At 37.5% G+C, this 21,876-nt stretch overlaps 1 protein-coding gene across 1 annotated transcript in view; it reads left to right on the top strand.

Moving 5' to 3' along the window:
* The window catches only part of COG5 (component of oligomeric golgi complex 5), a 275,549-nt gene that overhangs the window by 32,739 nt on the left and 220,934 nt on the right, over window positions 1–21,876 (top strand). Inside the window, exon 6 of the mRNA XM_003585967.6 lies at window positions 100–220. Within this exon, the coding sequence (XP_003586015.5) occupies window positions 100–220 (121 nt within the window). The remainder of the gene's footprint in view (window positions 1–99; window positions 221–21,876) is intronic.

The raw sequence follows: 21,876 nt of genomic DNA, 5'->3' as shown, positions 1-21,876 counted from the left end.
GCCTGGATATTGGATCTCTAGCATCTGGGAAGATTAGACAGTCGATTCACTATGTCATGAAACTTCATGGATTGACTTTACTTACTTAACATTTCACAGGTTGCCTGTGATTTGCTTCGGAGAATCATTCGCATCTTATATCTCAGTAAGAGACTCCAAGGACAACTGCAGGGGGGAAGTAGAGAGATAACAAAAGCTGCTCAGAGTCTCAATGAACTTGGTAAGTCCTCTTGTTCATCGATTCACTGGTTGAAGGATATTTGTGTTTCCAGTTTTTGGTGATTATAAATTTAAGCTACTTTAACATTTGTGTATAGGTCTTATGTGAACTTAAGTTTTCATTCCCTAGGGGGAAATGTTCAGAAGTGCTGTTTTTTAGGTCACAAGTCTCATGTTGATATGGTGCCTAGAAGATCTTTTGAATTCATTTCTCATTCATCATTCTTTTCTCAAACATTTAGAACAGCCTCTTGACATTTGAGGGTTTAACAGTCACAGCTTTGATTATTAACAAGTTGCAAGGTCCATGATGAAGGAGTTCATAATTTTTTAGGCAAAATTTTGAATATCTTCTAAGTATACAAAGAACCACCTAACACCTGCATTTTAATGAGGCTTTGTGATTTTCTTCTTTTCATTGGGTACCCAGTAATTTTTCTGAAGTGGATGTGGTTAGTGGAATTTGTACCATTTTAGGTTCAGAAAGTCCTTGATTACATCCATCTCAAATATCAAGAGTCTCCTTACTCTTAGTAATGTGTTTTGAAAGTAGTTGTGCCAAAAGAACATCAGAAAGATGTGCATTTTATGTTCTTTTTGAATTTTTCTATCTTTGATATTTAAATTATGTAGTCATACTGTAATGCTTATTGCTTGTTTTTGATTATAAAAATGTAATATCCTTCACAAATCATGCTTCAACAGCATTTCAATTTATGATGTTCAGATACATTGCTTAGGCACATCATTGGGAATATATTGAACTTGTAATCTAGTGTGCTTGGAATATGTTATATAAAAAGTTAATTTTTAAGCAGTGAGACATACTTTAGGGTTTTTTCATAATATGTGCTAAATATAAAAGTGTAAAAAATCCTAGTATCAGCTGTTATTTTTTGCTTTGTCACATTTAATTTCTGTGCTCCAAAAAATAAAATGTAGGGTGATAGAATCATTAAAAAGCAAACACACATTATTCCAAGGCTTATATTTATCATCACTTACACTCTTCCATAATAAAAAATCGCTAGGTTTTGATTTTGATTATCATCTCTTCTAGAAACAGCATATGCTGTGAGGCAAATGGTGATGTCTTCTTTTTTCTTCATTAAGGCACAGATTATGTGCTATTCAAAAATTTCAGAGGCATCACGTCTTCATCATTCCCCACTGTATTCTTGGACAGTCCTGGCATTGATAATAAGGAGAGCCAAGAGATTTGGAGTTAATGTTTTAATGTTAATAATTTAGTAATCACTGTAATGGTACACATGTACACTATAAATGATATTTCTGTGATTGGAACTTCTGTGAAATTATCGTGTTTATATTTGTATGGTTTTGGTTCTCATTAGAAAGAATACAATGATAAACAGTAGCAGGTACTTGAAATTAACTTAAAACCAGTCTCTCAAACTTGAAAGGTCTTGAAGCTTGAAATGTAGTGACCAGATGAAATACATCATCATCTGGAAATTAATTATATTCTGAGGGACTGAGGGGAATGTCAGTGACTGCTAATGGGTGCCACTCTTTGGAGTGGTGAAAATGTTCTGGAATTAAATACTGGTGATTGTTGCACAACTTCTGTCACTACAAAAAGCCACTGAATTGTGTGCTTCAAAGAGTTGAATTGTATGCTATGTGAATTATATATCAATTTAAAGTTATTTATCAATTAAAAAGTCTATTCTGGGACCTAGCATGCTGGTACATTTTCTTTTTTAAAAAATTGAGGTCTAAGTGATACACGGTAAACTGCAGCATATTGAAAATTTACATATTGGCAAGTTGTGACTTGAAGCCATCAGTATTATAGTGAACATGACTATCTCCCTCAAAGTTTCCTTATGCCCCTTGATAATTTTTTCTCATGCATTTATGGATCTGCTTTCTATGGAATCAGATAGTTTGTATGTGGGTTTTTTTTGGGGGGGCCTCTTTCAACCAGCTTAATTATTTTGATGCGTCTGTGTTGTGTGTATCAATAGCTCATTCTGTTTTATTGCTAAGTAGTTTTCCATTATATGGATATTCCCCAGTTGGTTTATTCATTCACCTGTAGATTTGTATTTCAGTTGTTCCTAATTTTTGGTTATTACAAATCAGGCTATCATGAACATTCATATAAAGGTGTTTTTATAGACATTTGCTTTCATTTCTCTTTGATAAAAAATATAGGTATGGAACAACCAGATCATATACTAAGTGTATATGATCTGAAATTGCCCAGGTATTCAACCCAAAGTTAATGAAAACTGTACTTTCTCTACATCCTTGGTAACACTTGTTACAGTCAGTCATCTTAATATTAGCCATTCTAATAGGTATGTAGTAGTATCTTGCTTGGAGAAGGCAATGGGAACCCTCTCCAGTACTCTTGCCTGGAAAATCCCATGGACGGAGGAGCCTGGTAGGCTGCAGTCCATGGAATCGCGAAGAATCAGACACGACTGAGCGACTTCACTTTAATGCATTGGAGAAGGAAATGGCAACCCACTCCAGTGTTCTTGCCTGGAGAATCCCAGGTACGGTGGAGCCTGGTGGGCTGCCGTCTATGGGGTTGCACAGAGTTGGACACGACTGAAGTGACTTAGCAGTAGCAGCATCTTGCTTTGAGTTCACAAGAAGAAGTTAGTAGAGCTAATAAATGAATCTAGCAGGATTTCAGGATGTATGATGAATATATAAAATTACTTGTATTTCTACATAATAGTATTAACAAGCAATTGGAAATTGAAATTAAAAAATACCACTCATAGTAACATCAAAAATATGAACTACTTAAGGTTGAATTTGACAAAAGATACACACGACCTGTATACTTAGGGTTGAATTTGACAAAAGAGGCAAATAGACGGGGAAACAGTGGAAACAGTATCATACTTTATTTTTCTGGGCTCCAAAATCACTGCAGATGGTGATTGCAGCCATGAAACTAAAAGACGCTTACTCCTTGGAAGGAAAGTTATGACCGACCTAGACAGCATATTAAAGAGCAGAGACATTACTTTGTCAGCAAAGGTCCATCTAGTCAAGGCTATGGTTTTTCCAGTGGTCATGCATGGATGTGAGAGTTCGACTATAAAGAAAGTTGAGCGCCGAAGAATTGATGCTTTTGAACTGTGGTGTTGGAGAAGACTCTTGAGAGTCCCTTGGACTGCAAGGAGAACAAACCAGTCCATCCTAAAGGAGATCAGTCCTGGGTGTTCATTGGTAGGATTGATTTTGAAGCTGAAACTCCAATACTTTGGCCACCTGATGTGAAGAGGTGGCCATTTCACTCATTTGAAAAGACCCTTATGCTGGGAAAGATTGAGGGCAGGAGGAGAAGGGGACGACAGAGGATGAGATGGTTGGATGGCATCACCAACTCGATGGACATGGGTTTGGGTGGACTCCAGGAGTTGGTGATGGACAGGGATGCCTGGCGTGCTGTGGTTCATGGGGTCGCAAAGAGTCGGACACAACTGAGCAACTGAACTGAACACAAGACCTATATACTGAGAACTAAAAACATTATTGAGAACAATTAAAAAAGACCTAAATAAGTGAATAAATTTTGTCTGTGAATTGGAAGACTTGATCGTTTTTAATATGCCCAGTCTCTCTAAATTGATTTGTATAGATTCAACACAATTATAGTCTGAGTTCCAGCAGGCTTTTATTAGCCATTGACAAACTGATTGTAAAATTCATAATCAAATGCAAAGGATCTAGAATAGCCAAAACTTTTAAAAGAAAGTAAAATTGGAGTATTAACCATACCTGATTGGAAGACCTATTGCAATGACTTCTACTAACCAAGACAAAGAGATAGGTCAATGGAACGAAGTAGAGAGCCCAGAAGAAGATCCACACATGTAAGAAAAATGGATTTTTGGCACATTTATTGAAGAAAAGATAGTGTTCTCAACAGATGGTACTGGAACAATTGGATAGCCACATGTAAAACAGGGAACTTGTATTCGGACCTACTTCATATTAAAAAAATAAAGCAAAACTGAAAGTGGATCATTGTCCTAAATGTAAAACTTAAAACTATAAAACTTCTGAATGGAAACAGAGGACATTTTTATGGCTTTGAAAATGATTTCTTAGATGTATAACTGAAAGCACAGTCCCCTCCTCCCACCACCACACACAAATTGGTAAATTAGATGTTCTCAAAATTTAAATTAAATTTTAATTCTCAAAATTTAAATTTAAATTTCTATGAGTGATTCTGTTAGAGGAATGAAAAGCCATAGACAGAAAATGTTTGCAGAGTATATATTTGATAAAGGACTTGTATCTAGAATATATGAAAAACTTTGAACATTGGTAAGAACATAAACAACCCAATTAAAAAATAGGCAAACTGTTTGAACAGATACTTCATCAAAGAATGTATGTGAATGGAAAGTGAAGTGAAGTCGCTCAGTTGTGTCTGACTCTTTGCGACCCCATGGACTATAGCCTACCAGGCTCCTCTGTCCGTGGGATTTTCCAGGCAAGAGTACTGAAGTGGGTTGCCGTTTCCTTCTCCAGGAGCTCTTCCCAACCCAGGGATCGAACCCAGGTCTCCTGCATTGCAGACAGATGCTTTTACCATCTTAACCACAATGGAAAATATGCATATAAAATACTCAACATCATTAGGCATTAGGGGAGTAAAAATTAAAATCAAACTGGTAACTTATTGACAGAATAAGCAGAATTTTTTTAGTGCAGACTTATATGTAGTTTTCATTCAGATTATTATGTATGGTTAAAAAAAAACTAGTGCAGATTTCAAGATTAAATTGTATCACAATGATTTGTGACTTCTTCAGGAAAAGTCTTGGGGGTAGATAATTTCGGTCTTTTTTGGAGCATTAGTTACGGCAATACACTTAAATCACATTTAAGATATACCATGTTTATACAGTGAATGTATTTTATGCTGAGTGGCACAGTCAAAAAAAGAAAGTATATCCTGCATTAATTTTCATTGCGTCTGGTCTGTTCTGAGTTTTATAATTTTGTTGCTGAGTTGCAGCATATTAGCACCATATATCATGAGAAAATATTCTTAAAACCAAATTTATCACAGAAGCGTTTTATGAAATATTTATTATGGAAGGAATGGATAGTCTAAGTTCCTTTTATCAATTAATATCCTTTTTATAACTGATACTTTCTCAATCTGATAAAACAGCACTTATATGCAAACATTTTTGATTTATTCATAGGTGGGAAAAAGTATCATTTATATAGTCTTGGCACATAATACGTGATTAACTGATGAACTAATTAATTTTTTTGAGATGTCTGTAAGATGATATAGTTAATGAAAATTTTAGGAAGTTTTATTTCAGGCTTTTAAAAATTGTTTATTAGTGGGAAATTTGTAAATAATCCATATAACTGTTTCCAGGAATAAATTAGGTCTAAGATGACTTCTTTTTTAGTTGAAGTATAGTTGGTTTGCCTGGGAAATCCCATAAACAAAGGAACCTGGCAGACTATAGTCCATTGGCTGGCAGAAGAGTTGGATATGACTTCGTGACTGAACAACAACAACAAATAGTTGTTTTACAATGTTGTGTTAGTTTCTGGTGTACAACAAAGTGAGTTACACACACACACACACACACACACACACACACACACACATGTTCTTTTTAGTATTCTTTTTCATCATGATTTATTTCATCATGGTTTATTGAATATAGTTCCCTATGCTACGCACAGTAGGATCTTGTTGTTTATTTTCTATGTGGTAGTTTGTATCTGGTCATCCCAAACTCTTACTTTATTCCTTTCCTGTTTGGTAACAATAAGTTTGTTCCCTGTGTCTGTGAGTCTGTTTCTGTTTCATAGCTAAGTTCATTGCGCCATACTTTAGATTTAATCTGTAAATGATATCATATGGTATTTGTCTTTCTCTTTCTGACTTAATTCACTTAATATGATGATCTTTAGGTGAGATGATATCTTAAATGCACTTAAAACATATATAGCTTCAACATAGCAAATTCAATACATGCCTTTTTAAACCTACAGTATTGGTCACATATGATGACAAATGTTTTCAGTGACTGTGTTTGATTTGTTGTTTTGGATCGCTTAAGTTGTGTCAGACTCCTTGTGACCCCATGGGCTGCTGCACTCCAGGCACCTCTGTCCTCCACAGTCTCCTGTAGTTTGCTCAGATTCACGTCCATTGAGTCGGTGATGCTATCCAACCATTTCATCCTCTGCTGCTCCCTCCTCTTGCCATCAGTCTTTTCTAGCATCAGGGTCTTTTCCAATGATTTAGATGGTCTCAAAGTGAAAGTGTTAGTCACTCAGTTGTGTCCGACTCTTTGTGACCACACGGACTGTAGCCCTCCAGGCTCCTCTGTCCATGGAATTCTCCAGGCAAGAATTCTGGAGTGGGTAGCCATTCCTTCTTCAGGGGATCCTCCTGACCCAGGGGTCCAACCAGTTCTCCTACATTGCAGCCAGATTCTTTACTGTCTGAGCCACCAGGGGAAATACTTACATATGTGACTGGATTCAGCTACCCCCAGATCGGAGTGATGCTGTGCTCAAATCCAGAATAATGGGTTTATGCTGATATTGAGGGTTGCCAGTAGTTGAAGACATAATTGTGTTATCAATAAAATAACATACCGATAAACCCTCATTTTTTAACTACTTGAATTTAATGCTAGTCAAATTTATATTTAACAGATAATACCCATCATTTCAGTTCAGTTCAGTCTCTTAGTTGTGTCTGACTCTTTGAGACCCCATGAATTGCAGCACGCCAGGCCTCCCTGTCCATCACCAGCTCCCGGAGTTCACTCAGACTCATGTCCATCGAGTCAGTGATGCCATCCAGCCATCTCATCCTCTGTCATCCCCTTCTCCTCCTGCCCCCAATCCCTCCCAGCATCAGAGTCTTTGCCAATGAGTCAACTTATCGTATGAGGTGGCCAAAGTACTGGAGTTTCAGCTTTAGCATCATTCCTTCCAAAGAAATCCCAGGGCTGATCTCCTTCAGAATGGACTGGTTGGATCTCCTTGCAGTTCAAGGGACTCTCAAGAGTCTTCTCCAGCACCACAGTTCAAAAGCATCAATTCTTTGGCGCTCAGCTTTCTTCACAGTCCAACTCTCACATCCATACATGACCACTGGAAAATGCATAGTCTTGACTAGACGGACCTTTGTTGGCAAAGTAATGTCTCTGCTTTTGAACATGCTATCTAGGTTGGTCCTAACTTTCCTTCCAAGGACTAAGCGTCTTTTAATTTCATGGCTGCAATCACCATCTGCAGTGATTTTGGAGCCCAGAAAAATAAAGTCTGACACTGTTTCCACTGTTTACACATCTATTTCCCATGAAGTGATGGGACCAGATGCCATGATCTTCGTTTTCTGAATGTTGAGCTTTAGGCCAACTTTTTCACTCTCCTCTTTCACTCTCATCAAGAGGCTTTTTAGTTCCTCTTCACTTTCTGATGTAAGGGTGGTGTCATCTGCATATCTGAAGTTATTGATATTTCTCCCAGCAATCTTGATTCCAGCTTGTGCTTCTTCCAGCCCAGCGTTTCTCATGATGTACTCTGCATAGAAGTTAAATAAGCAGGGTGACAATATACAGCCTTGACGTACTCCTTTTCCTATTTGGAACCAGCCTGTTGTTCCATGTCCAGTTCTAACTGTTGCTTCCTGACCTGCATACAGATTTCTCAAGAGGCATGTCAGGTGGTCTGGTATTCCCATCTCTTTCAGAATGTTCCACAGTTTATTGTGATCCACACAGTCAAAGGCTTTGGCATAGTCAATAAAGCAGAAATAGATGTTTTTCTGGAACTCTCTTGCTTTTTGGATAATCCAGTGGATGTTGGCATTTTGATCTCTGGTTCCTCTGCCTTTTTAAAATACAGTTTGACCATCTGGAAGTTCACGGTTCATGTACTGTTGAAGCCTGGCTTGGAGAAGTACTTTGCTAGCATGTGAGATGAATGCAGTTGTGCAGTTTGAGCATTCTTTGGGATTGGAATGAAAACTGTCCTTCTCCAGTCCTGTGGCCACTGCTGAGTTTTCCAAATTTGCTGGCATATTGAGTGCAGCACTTTCATAGCATCATATTTTAGGATTTGAAATAGTTCAATAGTAGTAGAATACTACTCAGCCATGAAAATGCATTTGAGTCAGTTCTAGTGAGGTGGATGAACCTTGAATCTGTTATACAGAGTGAAGTAAGTCAGAAAGAGAAAAACAAATACCATATATTAAGTCATATACATCTGGAATCTAGAAAAATGGTGTTGATGAACCTGTGTGCAGGGAAAGAATAGAAATGGAGATGTAGAGAATGGACTTGTGGACACAGTAGAGGAAGGAGAGAGTGGGATGAATGGAGAAAATAGCATCAACATCTGTACACTCTCGTGTGTAAAATAGATAGCTGGAGAAAAGTTTCTGTATAACACTGTTTTGACCTAGAGGGCTGGGATTGGAAGAGGAGAGGGAGGCTCAAGAGGGAGAGGATGTATGTATAATTATGGCTGATTTGTGTTGTTGTAGAGCAGAAACCAACACAACATTGTAAAGCAGTTTTCTTTCAATTACAAAATAAAGACATAAAATGGCTTATCTAGGTTTAGAAATTATCTGTAGGAAACTATACTTGACCAATTTGCTCTGCCATTAGTGAAAGCTAGACTAAGATAATTTGTATTTGCCTTTTATGCATATGCAGTCAAAGTCCATAAAGTCAGATGAGCTTTGTAAATTTAAATTGCTTTGATAAAAATCTATGTAGGTTGAGAATCCATGCATTAATATTAGTTTTTTAATATGATTAATGTTCAGTACAGACTTGTGTATACAAAATCTCTGTATTCCTAAAGAATGAATGGATACAAGAATGATTCATGGAGTCTTAAGTAATGTGCAAATATAGAACAATAAAGTTGCCAACTCATTTTATCTTTACTTTGCCTTTTGAGTCTACTACTATTAAAAGTTATTACTCTATTTTGAAAGGATGACATATTTTGTGAAAATTTTTACTTAAAGTTTTATGGGATCTTTTTTCTGTCTGTTTAACTAAGATAAGTCAGTTCTCTAAGGCAAGTTCTCTTGAGGCAAGTCTTTCATTTACTTAGAAGAGAAACAGAAGAACTGTACCCATAGAAGTTATTCTTTCTTTTAGCCAAAGCTAGTTTAAAAGCAGCAACACCCTTTCTCTAGTTTTCAGATATATTTAATATGAGGATTCTAAGTTTTTAGATGGTTGTGTCTTGCACTGATGGGTCTTATTGATTTTTGTTTCTGGGCTATAAAAAGTGTCATGCTTTCCAGAAGTTTTCATTTAACCCTGTGTGTCTTTCAGGGTGTCTTTAGCTTTGTGGGAAGCTTTCTTCCAGATAAAGATTTGTGGAACATCAAGAAAGTGAAGACAGAGAGTGGTAGAAACTAGTGCCAGTGGTAGAAACCAGTGCTGTTTCACAGTGAGAAGTAGAGTTAGCCTTGAGTACGTTAAGATACTTAGATATTTTTCCATTTAAGAAGAGGTAAGGATTTAGTGATAATGTCTATCTAAATTGATGGATTCTTTGATAGTGGTGGTATTTGATGAAGATTGCTGAGTATTTTGAACTCTGTAGTTTAGTCTAGGAATTTTTTTTTATTTAGCCAAAAGATGGTGACATGCTCTTTTGTTCCTTGCTTTAAGTCATTGCAGTTCAACAAGTATGGTGTAGTATGGTGAAAGTGAAAGTGTTAGGTGCTTGTTCATGTCCGACTCTTTGTGACCCCCATGGACCATAGCCCTCCAGGCTCCTCTGTCCATGGGATTTTCTAGACAAGAATATTGGCGTGGGTTGCCATTTCCTTTTCTGGGGGATCCTCCCAACACAGGGATCTAACCCAGGTCTCCTGCATTGCAGGCAAATTTTTTACCATCTGAGCCACCAGGGAAACCAGTTGTATGGTAGGCACAATAATGCGTCTCCTCAAAGATACAAGAACACTGGACTGGGTTGCCATTTCCTTCTCCATCTTACTCACTGCTGCTGCTGCTGCTGCTGCTAAGTCGCTTCAGTTGTGTCCGACTCTGTGTGACCCCAGAGACGGCAGCCCCCCAGGCCCCCCCGTCCCTGGGATTCTTGAGGCAAGAACACTGGAGTGGGTTGCCATTTCCTTCTCCAGTGCATGAAAGTGAAAAGTGAAAGTGAAGTTGCTGAGTCGTGTCCAACTCCTAGCGACCCCATGGACTGCAGCCTACCAGGCTCCTCCATCCATGGGATTTGCCAGGCAAGAGTTCTGGAGTGGGGTGCCATTAGAACCTGTGAATACAGTACTTTATATGGCAGAAGGAACTTTGCAGATGTAGTTTCTTGTGGACCTTGAGATGAGATTACTCTGATTATCCAGATGGGACCATTCTAAATACTTGAGTTTTTGAACGTGAAAGCGGAAAGCAAAAGAGTGAGCCAGAGAAATGGAATGGTAGAAGAGGAGGCTGGAGAGATTTGAAGCGTGAAAGTACTTAACCTACCATAGATGGCTTTGAAATTAAAGGAAGGGAGGCATGGACATGCAGATGTCCTCTAGTAGCTGGGAACTGTCCCCAAATGACAGCAAGGAAATGGGAACCTCAGTGCTACAACCTGAAGGAATTAAATTCTGCCCACATAATGAATGAACAAGGAGAGGGTATCTCTCTTAGAACTTCCAGAAAGGAATGTAGCTATGGTAACACCTTGATTCTCTCCCATTGAGACTCATTTTGAGTCCCGTTGAGACTTCTAACCTTCAGAACTGGAAGATAATAAATGTGTAGTTTTCAGCCTTCTAAGTTTGTGGTAACTTGTTCTGGTAGCAAATAAAAAGCAAATGCATCTATACCATATCAGCTACCTGGATGAAGGATTATTTGTTGTTGTAAGAAAGAGAGTGGCTGATCTGTGAAGTTCTGAACTAGGAAAACCTTATCAAAACAAAATAAAATACACATACAAGCACAGAAGTGCAAAGCTATATAACTTTTTATTTTCAGGAAATGGGTACTTTCTTTATACACAGATATGAAAGATTAACATGTTTTTAAAGTTAACAGCTGTAATGGAATAGGGGTTGTAAAATATCCTGCATACTCTTCTGATATCATGGCTAATGATATATCTTTTTCCCTGTTGCTCTTAAGAAACAAATAATGGCCTCAGGCCACATTAAAGATTTTATAGGTAAATGATTTGGGTGTAAAAGAAAACTAGTATTTATTCTAATCAAACTTATGTATGGCTTCCCTGATAGCTCAGCGGTAAAGAATCTGCCTGCAATGCAGGAGACTTGAGTTTGATCCCTGGGTGGTGAAGATACCCTGGAGGAGAAAATGGCACCCACTCCAGTATTGTTGCAGGGAAAGTCCCATGGACAGAGGAGCCTGGTGGGCTACAGTCCATGGGTTGCAAAGAGTTGGAGACAAACTTAGCACATACACACAACACATACAAGCTTAAATAATCAATTCTATACTGATAAATGTTTTAAAACCCTACTATATGCTTGCCTCTAAGACTGTTTTAGAGTTATTGCCCTGAATAATAAATCCATTCTTGGTCTTTGGGATATTTGTAGGATGTTATTCCAGATCGGATTATAGGCACATGATGGAGCCTGGTTATGTGACATAGTTACTTCTAACAGAAATAAGAATAATGTTTAGTCAGGATCTCAATACAATGAACAAGGCATTTTGCATAGAATTAATTTCCTGGTAAAGTTAGTAGTTCAATATCTTGTTTGCTTTTAAACTATGATATGAGGAATTGTGCTTGGTCTTCTCCAAAAATGCTGAGCTGTGGTAATTGCTGGACAGAGGGTGGAGGAGGCAGAGAAGGTATTTTTTGTTTTAATAAAGCTTGGTGGTGCTTAAGAATAGCCAACTAATTGATGTAGAGACTTTCTACCTAAAACAAAGGAATGAAAGTGATATTCCAGAGTGGGTTCAGTTCAGTTCAGTCGTTCAGTCGTGTCCGACTCTTTGTGACCCCATGAATCGCAGCACGCCAGGCCTCCCTGTCCATCACCAACACCCGGAGTTCACTCAAACTCACGTCCATCAAGTCAGTGATGCCATCCAGCCATCTCATCCTCTGTCGTCCCCTTCTCCTCCTGCCCCCAATCCCTCCCAGCATCAGAGTCTTTTCCAATGAGTCAGCTCTTCTAGCACTGAAAATAAAAACTGAAAAGGAGTAGCCGGGAAGACTTCTGAGGATAAATTACTTAAGAACAAATCTTGTTGAATGGGCACTTGGAGGCTAGTTCTTTTAATGTAATAACTGGAACAGCATAGTATTCACAAACTTTTCTTTCATCATAGTAATATTCTCTTTACTGACACTTTAAAGACTTCAAAACATCCTAAAATTATACCATAAAATAACATAATTGTTCCTGCTATGTATATAGTTTATGATTAAGAGACAAGAGAACATAGGCTTTGAAGCCATCTAGAGCTTGATTTAAATCCTATTTCCATCCCTGTTGCTAACTATGTTAGTTTTGACAAAGTAAATTCTCTCTCAGATTTCAAAGGACTGTTGGGTAGATTTAATGAGAAATTTATAGATTGTCTTCGACCTTGCCTAGCATATAGTAGGTCCCTCAGTATTGCTTTCCCTTTGTCCTTCTTTCTTTAGAAATAGAACTAAAGGATGAATTTGTTAATATATATTTTGAAGTCACATTGGTTATTCATCATTATCTGTGGTTGTGTGTTCCACTTTTACGTGTTCAAAAACGCCATCTTTTTCATTCATTTTTTAAAATCACATAGTATACAGTTTTTATGCATTTTTTTCTGGTAACAAAATAGTGAAGCATTACTATAAAAAATTTCAAGTTAAAGGTGGGCTCTGTGTCTCTATGTGTTTATGTGCTCAGTTGTGTCTTACTCTTTGCGACCCCATGGACTGTAGTCCACCAGGCTCTTCTGTCCATGGAATTTTCCAGGTAAGAATGCTAGAATGGGTTGTCATTTCCTGTTCTGGGGGATCTTCTCAACATAGGAATCAAACCTGTGTCTTTTGGGTCTCCTGCATTGGCAGGCAGATTCTTCACCACTAGCACCACTGATGTGGTGAATAAACACATCTAAACACATTAAGTCTCATATACTGAAGTGGGAAAAAGTATTTTTTTGAGTAACTAGACTAATTAATACATAGTGTTTTTTTTTTTTTACAACCATAATACATCACATAATTGAAAACACATTAAAAAATAAAATTTCAGAAAAATGATAAAAGCTGTCATTGACTGCTTGTGGCAAGTACTGTGCTAACCATTATATATATTTTATCTCATTGAGGTTTCACAACCTCAGTGAGATAAAGTAGATGCTATCATTTTGCAGATGGGCAAACAGAGCCTCGATGGGATTAAGCAGCATTCCTAGGGTCACACAGCTAGTAAGAAGAGGATTTCGACTTGCACTTATTTATTTCTTCTACTTGTTCTCTGGTGGAGGTGCTAATGAGAACCACAGTGTTATAAGACAAAATAATTTTGTCAGGTTGGGATTTTTGTAAATTTTGGGTACAGGCTTAGTTCAGTTGCTCAGTTGTGTCCGACTCTTTGTGACCCCTTGGACTCCAGCATGCCAGGCCTCCCTGTTTATCACCAACTCCCGGGGCTTGCTCAGACTCATGTCCATCAAGTCGGTGATGCCATCCAACCATCTCATCCTCTGTGGTCCCCTTCTCCTCCTGCCTTCAATCTTTCCCAGCATTGGGGTCTTTTCCAGTGAGTCAATTCTTTGCATCAGATAGCCAAAGTATTGGAACTTCAGCATCTGTCCTTCCAGTGAATATTTACGACTGATTTCCTTTAGGATTGGCTGGTTTGATTTCCTAGCACTCCAAGGGACTCTCGAGTCTTCTCCATCACTACAGTTCAAAAGCATCAATTCTTGGGCGCTCAGCTTTCTTTATAGTCCAACTCTCACATCCATACCTGAGTACTGGAAAAAACATAGGATAGCAGCTATAACAATACTATTTGTGAGTAGAAGTTGAAGGACTTTTACAGCTTAAAAACAATTTAAAAAATTTTAATGGAATGGTTCCTCTTCTCCATTGATGCTGCCTACATTTTTCTTTTGAGATATGAGATTGGTCTGGGATTTAAATGTGTTCATTCTGAGTATTCTAAGAAAACAAAAATACATCTTAGGGGTTTGTCTTTTGCTTCTGGTTATTCTAGAAAACATTTAAGAGCATAAAAGAGGCATCATTTAAAGAGATCTCAGTTTTATTTTTAACACTTTATTTAACTATAAAAAAGATGCACCAAGTACACACTTTAATGAATTTTTTTAGATTTGATAATCTGACCTAATTAAAAGTACAGGGTAATATCAGAAAACTTACAAAAGGAACATACCAAAGGCTGGAGCAATTGCAATTAATGTGCAATGTTTATGGATTTGCCCAGAATTTTAAAAATGAAACATGTTTCATATATTTAACATTTTAAATTTGGGAAAATATGTTGTTTTAAATGTAGGAGTATTTTATAAAGTATGCTCGTAAATTAAGGTAACATAAAGCTGAAGAGAAACAAGATCTGAATATTAAAAAAGCAGTCTCAATCTGCATAGTACCTTTGTGAAGATAATGACTATTTTTAATACATCCTAATGACCAATTAATTTGACTTTCACAGTCTCAATTTTACTTGTATAAGTTTCATTTAATAATATTTAAAAAATAATTTTATTATTTTTGTTCTTTTATTTCTGGATATGCTGGGTCTTCATTGCTGTGCAGGCTTTCCTCTGGTTGTGGAGAGCAGGGCTACTCTGCAGCCGCAGTGCACAGGCTTCTCATTGTGGTGGCTTCTCTTGTTGCAAAGCACCGGTTCTAGGTGTGTGGGCTCAGGAGCTGTGGTTCCCCGGACCGTAGAGCACAGCCTCAGTAGTGTGGGGCACAGGCTTAGTTGCTCCACAACATAGTAATATGATTTTATACTTATGTTTGATGACTATTAAGTTCCTAAATTTGACTGAGGAAGGAATTTTGATAAGGCCTGCCATAGGTTATGAATTTTTATTTTTTTCAGAATAATCAGCTCAATTGTAGTGTTATTTAAAAAATTAAGTACTACTGTCATACTACTATCAATGGTTTAATAGAATAATTTTTGAATTTTTAAAATTATAATATTTGTGAAAACAAGAAAGTTAAGGTATATATTAATTTCTGAAAAACTAGAAAGTGTAGGTACATATCACCTAGGAATTCATTTTGGGAAATCTCCCAACTATTTCCTTGTACATTACAACATCTATTATTTATATTCTTTTATATTAATATTACATTACTTCCATGTTAATAAACATAAATATATCATTTTAATGCTAAGTAATATTCAGGTGAAAACTTTCTAAAAATTTCTGTAAATAGTCTATTCTTGTTAACTGCTTTGGTCATTTTAATATTATTTACTGGTATAACTATCCTTTGATGACCATGCTTGGAGATATATTTTTGCATAATTATTTCATTGTTAGGATAAATTTAAGAAGTTGAATTCCTGGTCAGAGGTTATGTTTAAGGTTTTTGCTTAATGTTTCAAAATGAAACTTCTTTCTTGAACTAATGTGAGAAAATATACCTATAACTTTGTCATCATTAATAGGCATTAGCTTTTAAAAATTATTTGCCAGTCACACATGTGAAAAACAGTATATTAACTTATCTTTTAACTTATTCTAATTTGCATTTTGTTTTTGCTGTGTTTGTCATTTGCTTTTCATTGATGAATTAGTTGTTACTGGCCTGTTTTCCTATTTGCTGTATTGGTTTGTAGACATGTATTCTTTACGAAATATAGGTAAAATTGCTCTGCGTTATAGATGTCCCAGTTTATCCTACTCTTTCCTTTTTTTTAAGTATAATTTTTATAACTTTATGGTTACACCTGTTACTGTCTATCAGCCAGTCTTATTCCTCAGTCAGTTATTTCAAGGCTGTTTCCTTTCTGCTGCTTATCCAGGGACATGTGCTCCATTGTTCTTCGTTTGCACTCTTTAAAAAAATTATTAATCATTTTGGCTGCACTGAGTCTTTGTTGCTTTGCATAGGCTTTTTCTAGTTGTGAGCAGTGGGGCCCACTTCTCGTTGCCATGTGTGGGCTTCTCGTTGCAGTGGTTTCTCTCGTTGTAGAGCATGGGCTCTAGGCACGCAGGCTTCAGAAGTTGCAGCTTGTGGACTCCAGGGTATGCAGGCTTCAGTGGTTGCGGCACACAGGCTCAGTAGTTGCGGCTCGTGGGCCCTAGAGTGCTTGGGCTTCAATAGTTGCAACACCCGGGGTTTGGTAGTTTCAGCTCACTGGCTCTGCAGGGTGAGCTAGTAGTTGTGGTGCACCGGTTTAGTTGCTCTGAGGCATGTGGGATCTTCCTAGACCAGGGATTGAACCCATGTCCCCTGTATTGGCAGGTGGATTCTTATCCACTGTATCACCAGGGAAGTCCCGTTTACACCCTGTTTGTAGTTATATTTGGCCTTGTGATATTGATGCTGACATTTCAGTCTTCTTGCCACTACTTTTGTAAGTGCCTACAGCCCAAACCTTTTATGAAATCTTTGGGCAAGTGAGGGCTAAGTGCTATTATAATGAGCCTTATAAAAGTGCTTTTATGATTTTAAAAAAAATGCTTACAAGATAGGTGACTTATTTATCATGGCAACTAGGATTTTATGGCTATTGCTGCTTGCCAGTTTTGAGTGGGCATTTTATGACCTGTCTACTAGATCCTGTAACATATGTTATTCATTAAGATTTTAAAAACATTTATGTAGTTTGAGAAGTTGGTTGTGTTGTGGAACCAGTAAGTCTATTTGTTAATATAAACGATAGTGATAGAAGAAAAGAAGTAAAAGCTTCTCATCTTCTTTCTTGGATTTAACAATAGTAATAAAATATTTAATGGTGTCCTTTATCGTGTGTTCAAAGTGCAGTTTTATTTTTGTTTGTTTTTTAGTTCGTTGTAATTATTCATATTGTATATTTGAATCATTGATAGGTAAGATGTTTTAATGAGGACTAGAAATTTTGCGTAAAATAGATTTATCTTAAACTTAGTTGATGAAAATTCAGTTTATTAACTTTTCATTTTGGAATTTTCTAGCAGCCACCTCTGCTAAGTGTCATTCTCCTGATGTTAGTCTTTGCCTTAGCTCAGATGGCTCTTTTGGTTTGTGGTTTTGCAATTAACCATTTTTCTGCCACCAAGTTTTTCTAGAACTTCGTTGAGAGAGAATATTTATGAAAGATTTTTCTGAAGGTTAATCAATTTTTCCATTTCTATTAATCAGTGAATCTTTGAAAGCAGGGAAGTGAGGATGAAAGGAATAAGTACATCATAATTACTGGGGTGCCTTTTTGTTTTGTTTTTAAGAATATCTGTTTTCTTATCAGTTGGAAGTGCCATCTTTTTCTTCCAACTGGTCTGCTTGGCTCCATTGCTGTTATTGTTCAATAACTAAGTCATGTCTGACTCTTTGCGACCGCATGAACTGCAGCATTCCGGGCTTCCTTGTCTATCACCAACTTACAGTGCTTGCTCAAACTAATCAATGTCCATCGAGTTGGTGATGCCTTACAACCTCTCATCCTCTGTCATCCCCTTCTCCTCCTGCCGACAATCTTGCCCAGCATCAGGGTCTTTTCCGGTGAGTCAGTTCTTTGCACCAGGTGGCCAAAGTATTGGACTTTCAGCTTCAGCATCAGTCTTTCCAATGAATATTCAGGACTGATTCCCTTTAGGGTGGACTGGTTTGAGCTCCTTGCAGTCCAAGGGACTCTCAGGAGTCTTCTTCAACACTGCAGTTCAAAAACATCAATTCTTCAGCTCTCAGCTTTCTTTAAGGTCCAACTCACATCCATACATGACTACTGGAAAAACCATAGCTGACTGGACGGACCTTTGTTGGCAGAGTAATGTTTCTGGTGATTGCAGCCATGAAATTAAAAGACGCTTACTCCTTGGAAGGAAAGTTAGGACCAACCTAGATGGCATATTCAAAAGCAGAGACATTACTTTGCCAACAAAAGTTCGTCTAGTCAAGGCTATGGTTTTTCCTGTGGTCATGTATGGATGTGAGAGTTGGACTGTGAAGAAGGCTGAGTGCCGAAGAACTGATGCTTTTGAACTGTGGTGTTGGAGAAGACTCTTGAGAGTCCCTTGGACTGCAAGGAGATCCAACCAGTCCATTCTGAAGGAGATCAGCCCTGGGATTTCTTGGGAAGGAATGATGCTAAAGCTGAAACTCCAGTACTTTGGCCATCTCATGCGAAGAGCTGACTCATTGGCAAAGACTGATGCTGGGAGGGATTGGGGGCAGGAGGAGAAGGGGATGACAGAGGATGAGATGGCTGGATGGCATCACCGATTCGATGGATGTGAGTCTGGGTGAACTCTGGGAGTTGGTGATGGACAGGGAGGCCTGGTGTACTGTGATTCATGGGGTTGCAAAGAGTCGGACACGAGTGAGCGACTGAACTGAACTGAACTGAACTAGGTTGGTCATAGCTTTTTGTTCAAGGAGCAAGTGTCTCAATTCCATGGCTGCATTTTGGAGCTCAAGAAAATAAAGTCTCTCACCGTTTCCATTGTTTCCCCTTTTATTTGCCATGATGTGATGGGACTGAATGCCATGACTGAATGCCATGATCTTAGTTTTTAGAATGTGAAGTTTTAAGCCAGTCTTTTCACACTTCTCTTTCACTTTCATCTAGAGGTTCTTTAGTTCCTCTTTGCTTTCTGCCACAAGGGTGGTGTCATCTGCATATCTGAGGTTATTGATATTTCTCCCGGCAATCTTGATTCCAGCTTGTGTTTCATCCAGCCTGGCATTTCTCATGATGTACTCTGCATATAAATTAAATAAGCAAGGTGACAATATACAGCCTTGATGTACTCCTTTCCTAATTTGGAACCGGTCCATTGTTCCATGTCTGGTTCTAACTGTTGCTTCTTGACCTGCATACAGATTTCTCAGGAGGCAGGTCAGGTGTCTGGTATTCCCATCTCTTTCAGAATTTTCCAGTTTATTGTGATTCATATAATCAAAGGCTTTGGTGTAGTCAGTAAATAAGAAGTAGATGTTTTTTTGGAACTGTCTTGCTTTTTCTATGATCTAATGGATATTGGCAATTTGATTTCTGGTTCTTCTGCCTTTTCTAAATCCAGCTTGAACATCTGGGAGTTCTTAGTTCATGTACTGTTGAAACCTATCTTGGTGAATTTTGAGTGTTACTTTGCTAGCATGTGAAATGAGTGCAATTGTGTGGTAGTTTGAACTTTCTTTGGGATTGAAATGAAAACTGACCTTTTCCAGTCCTGTGGCCACTGCTGAGTTTTTCAAGTTTGCTGGCATATTGAGTGTAGTACTTTCACAGTATCATCTTTTAGTATTTAAAATAGCTCAGCTGGAATTCCATCACCTCCACTAGCTTTGTTCATAGTGATGCTACCTAAGGTCCACTTGACTTCACACTCCAGGATGTCTGGCTCTAGGTGAGTGATCACACCATCGTGGTTATCTGGGTCGTGAAGCTCTATTTTGTATAGTACTTCTGTGTATTCTTGCCACCTCTTAATATCTTCTGCTTCTGTTAGGTCCATACTGTTTCTGCCCTTTATTTTGTCCATCTTTGCATGAAATGTTCCCTTGGTATCTCTAATTTTCTTGAGAACATCTCTAGTCTTTCCCATTCTTTTGTTTTCTTCTATTTCTTTGCATTAATCATTTAGGCTTTCTTATCTCTCCTGCTATTCTTTGGAACTCTGCATTCAGATGGGTGTATCTTTCCTTATCTCCTTTGCCTTTAGCTTCTTTTCTTTTCTCAGCTGTTTGTAAGATCTCCTCAGACAACCATTCTTGCCTTTTTGCATTTCTTTTTCTTGGGATGGTTTTGATCACTGCCTCTTATACAGTGTCACGAACCTTCCTTCATCATTCTACAGGCACACTATCAGATCTGATCCCTTGAATGTATTTGTCACTTCCACTGTATAATCGTATGGGATTTGATTTAAGTGATTGACCCCTTTTCTCTCTTATCCAACCTAGTGGAAAATAAAGGGAACAACCTTTTTTACCCACTCTTGTAAGAATGTAAGACTTAATGATTAATGTTTTGCATTTTTATTTTATACCAGGATTAATTTTAATTTAACTTTTTTCATTCTGTTTGCTCTGATTTTTATTTTCTCATTTAATTTAATTGTATCTAAAGTTGGATGCTTTAAAATTTGTCTTGTATTTCCCTTAGGATGACATAGGATATAAATAATATTTACCAATTTTCCTTTCTTACTTCCTAACTTTAAGCATAGTTTTAGTTTTGGGTCACTTGCTTTTGTGAGAATCTTTCTGAGTTTTGTAGAGATTTGTTCCAGAGAAACACATGCACACATATGCCTTTTAAATTTTACACACAATTTCAAAGGACTTAAGAGACTCCAGGAAATCCTGCACCAAAGTCATTGTTTATCTGAAATGTATTTTTTGGGAGATGTTTTTCTGTATGGTGGCTATATTCAATCACCTGAACTTCCTTTGTATATTTAAATTGTATTCATTAGCAGCCCATTTTCAGTAATACCAGCATGCTCTGGAGTTCTGTGATTCAGTGAAAGTGCTAAAAAGCAAAAGAATTATAGCAGTAGATAATATCAGTGTTTTTGGAAAGAATTCTTAGTGTAAGGTTAATAAGAAATGTTCCCAGAGTAGTGTTTTTGTTCTACTCTTTGAAGTATTTAAATAACACTGATTACCAGTGTTACTTAAACTGTTATAGAACCAAATAGGAAATTAAAGTTGTCATAAACTACCAAAGAGTAGCTGATATTTCCTTAATTGTGTTGATGGCACAAAGGAAATTTCAATAATATAGGAAAAATATTTGACTGAAACTGTCTACCTAATTTGAGTGACATCTGTTCAAAAGATACACAAAATGAATTTTTTAGTATTTTCCTTGTGAACTTATTTTAGAAGTAATAAATTTTGTATTGAAATGAATAAAAACATGCAAATATAGTGCTTACTTTCTGGTCAGAATAAGGTAACATTATGACAGACAGTAGTTGTACGATTTGTAATTAACTGAGTATAATGGCTGAATGAAGTAACACTTTACAGTATTGTCTTTGTGTTTGGTATTATTTTATCTTAGTGTATGATTTTTAAAGGAAAATCCTCTGGAGTGGGACATGGCAAGCCACTCCAGTATTCTTGCTTGAAAAATCCCACAGGCAGAGGAGCCTGGTGGGCTACAGTCCAACGGGTTACAAAGAGTTGGATGTGACTAAGCACTATACACACGTTGCCTAGAAAACTTCTTTTTAGAAAATAAATTTTTTTTCCGTTGATCATGCAGTGTGGTTGGTAGGATCTTAGTTCCTACCCTAGGGATTGAACCTGGACCCACAGCAGTGCTCACAAAGTCCTACCACTGATCCGCTAGGGAATTCCCAAATTTTAGTTCTTAAGGAAATAAATGTCCTGGTGAACTGTAGTACTGTTGCAGGAAAAGGGACCCCTTCCAAGAAACTGGGCTGTTGTCTAACACTCAGAAATGAATTGTCCGAGGAGACACATGTGCCAACAAAGCAAGAG

Source organism: Bos taurus, chromosome 4 (genome assembly GCF_002263795.3).
Source record: "Bos taurus isolate L1 Dominette 01449 registration number 42190680 breed Hereford chromosome 4, ARS-UCD2.0, whole genome shotgun sequence".
Lineage (NCBI taxonomy): Eukaryota > Metazoa > Chordata > Mammalia > Artiodactyla > Bovidae > Bos > Bos taurus.
Note: the sequence above shows the minus strand (reverse complement) of the source record. Positions and strands in the feature narration are given on the sequence as shown.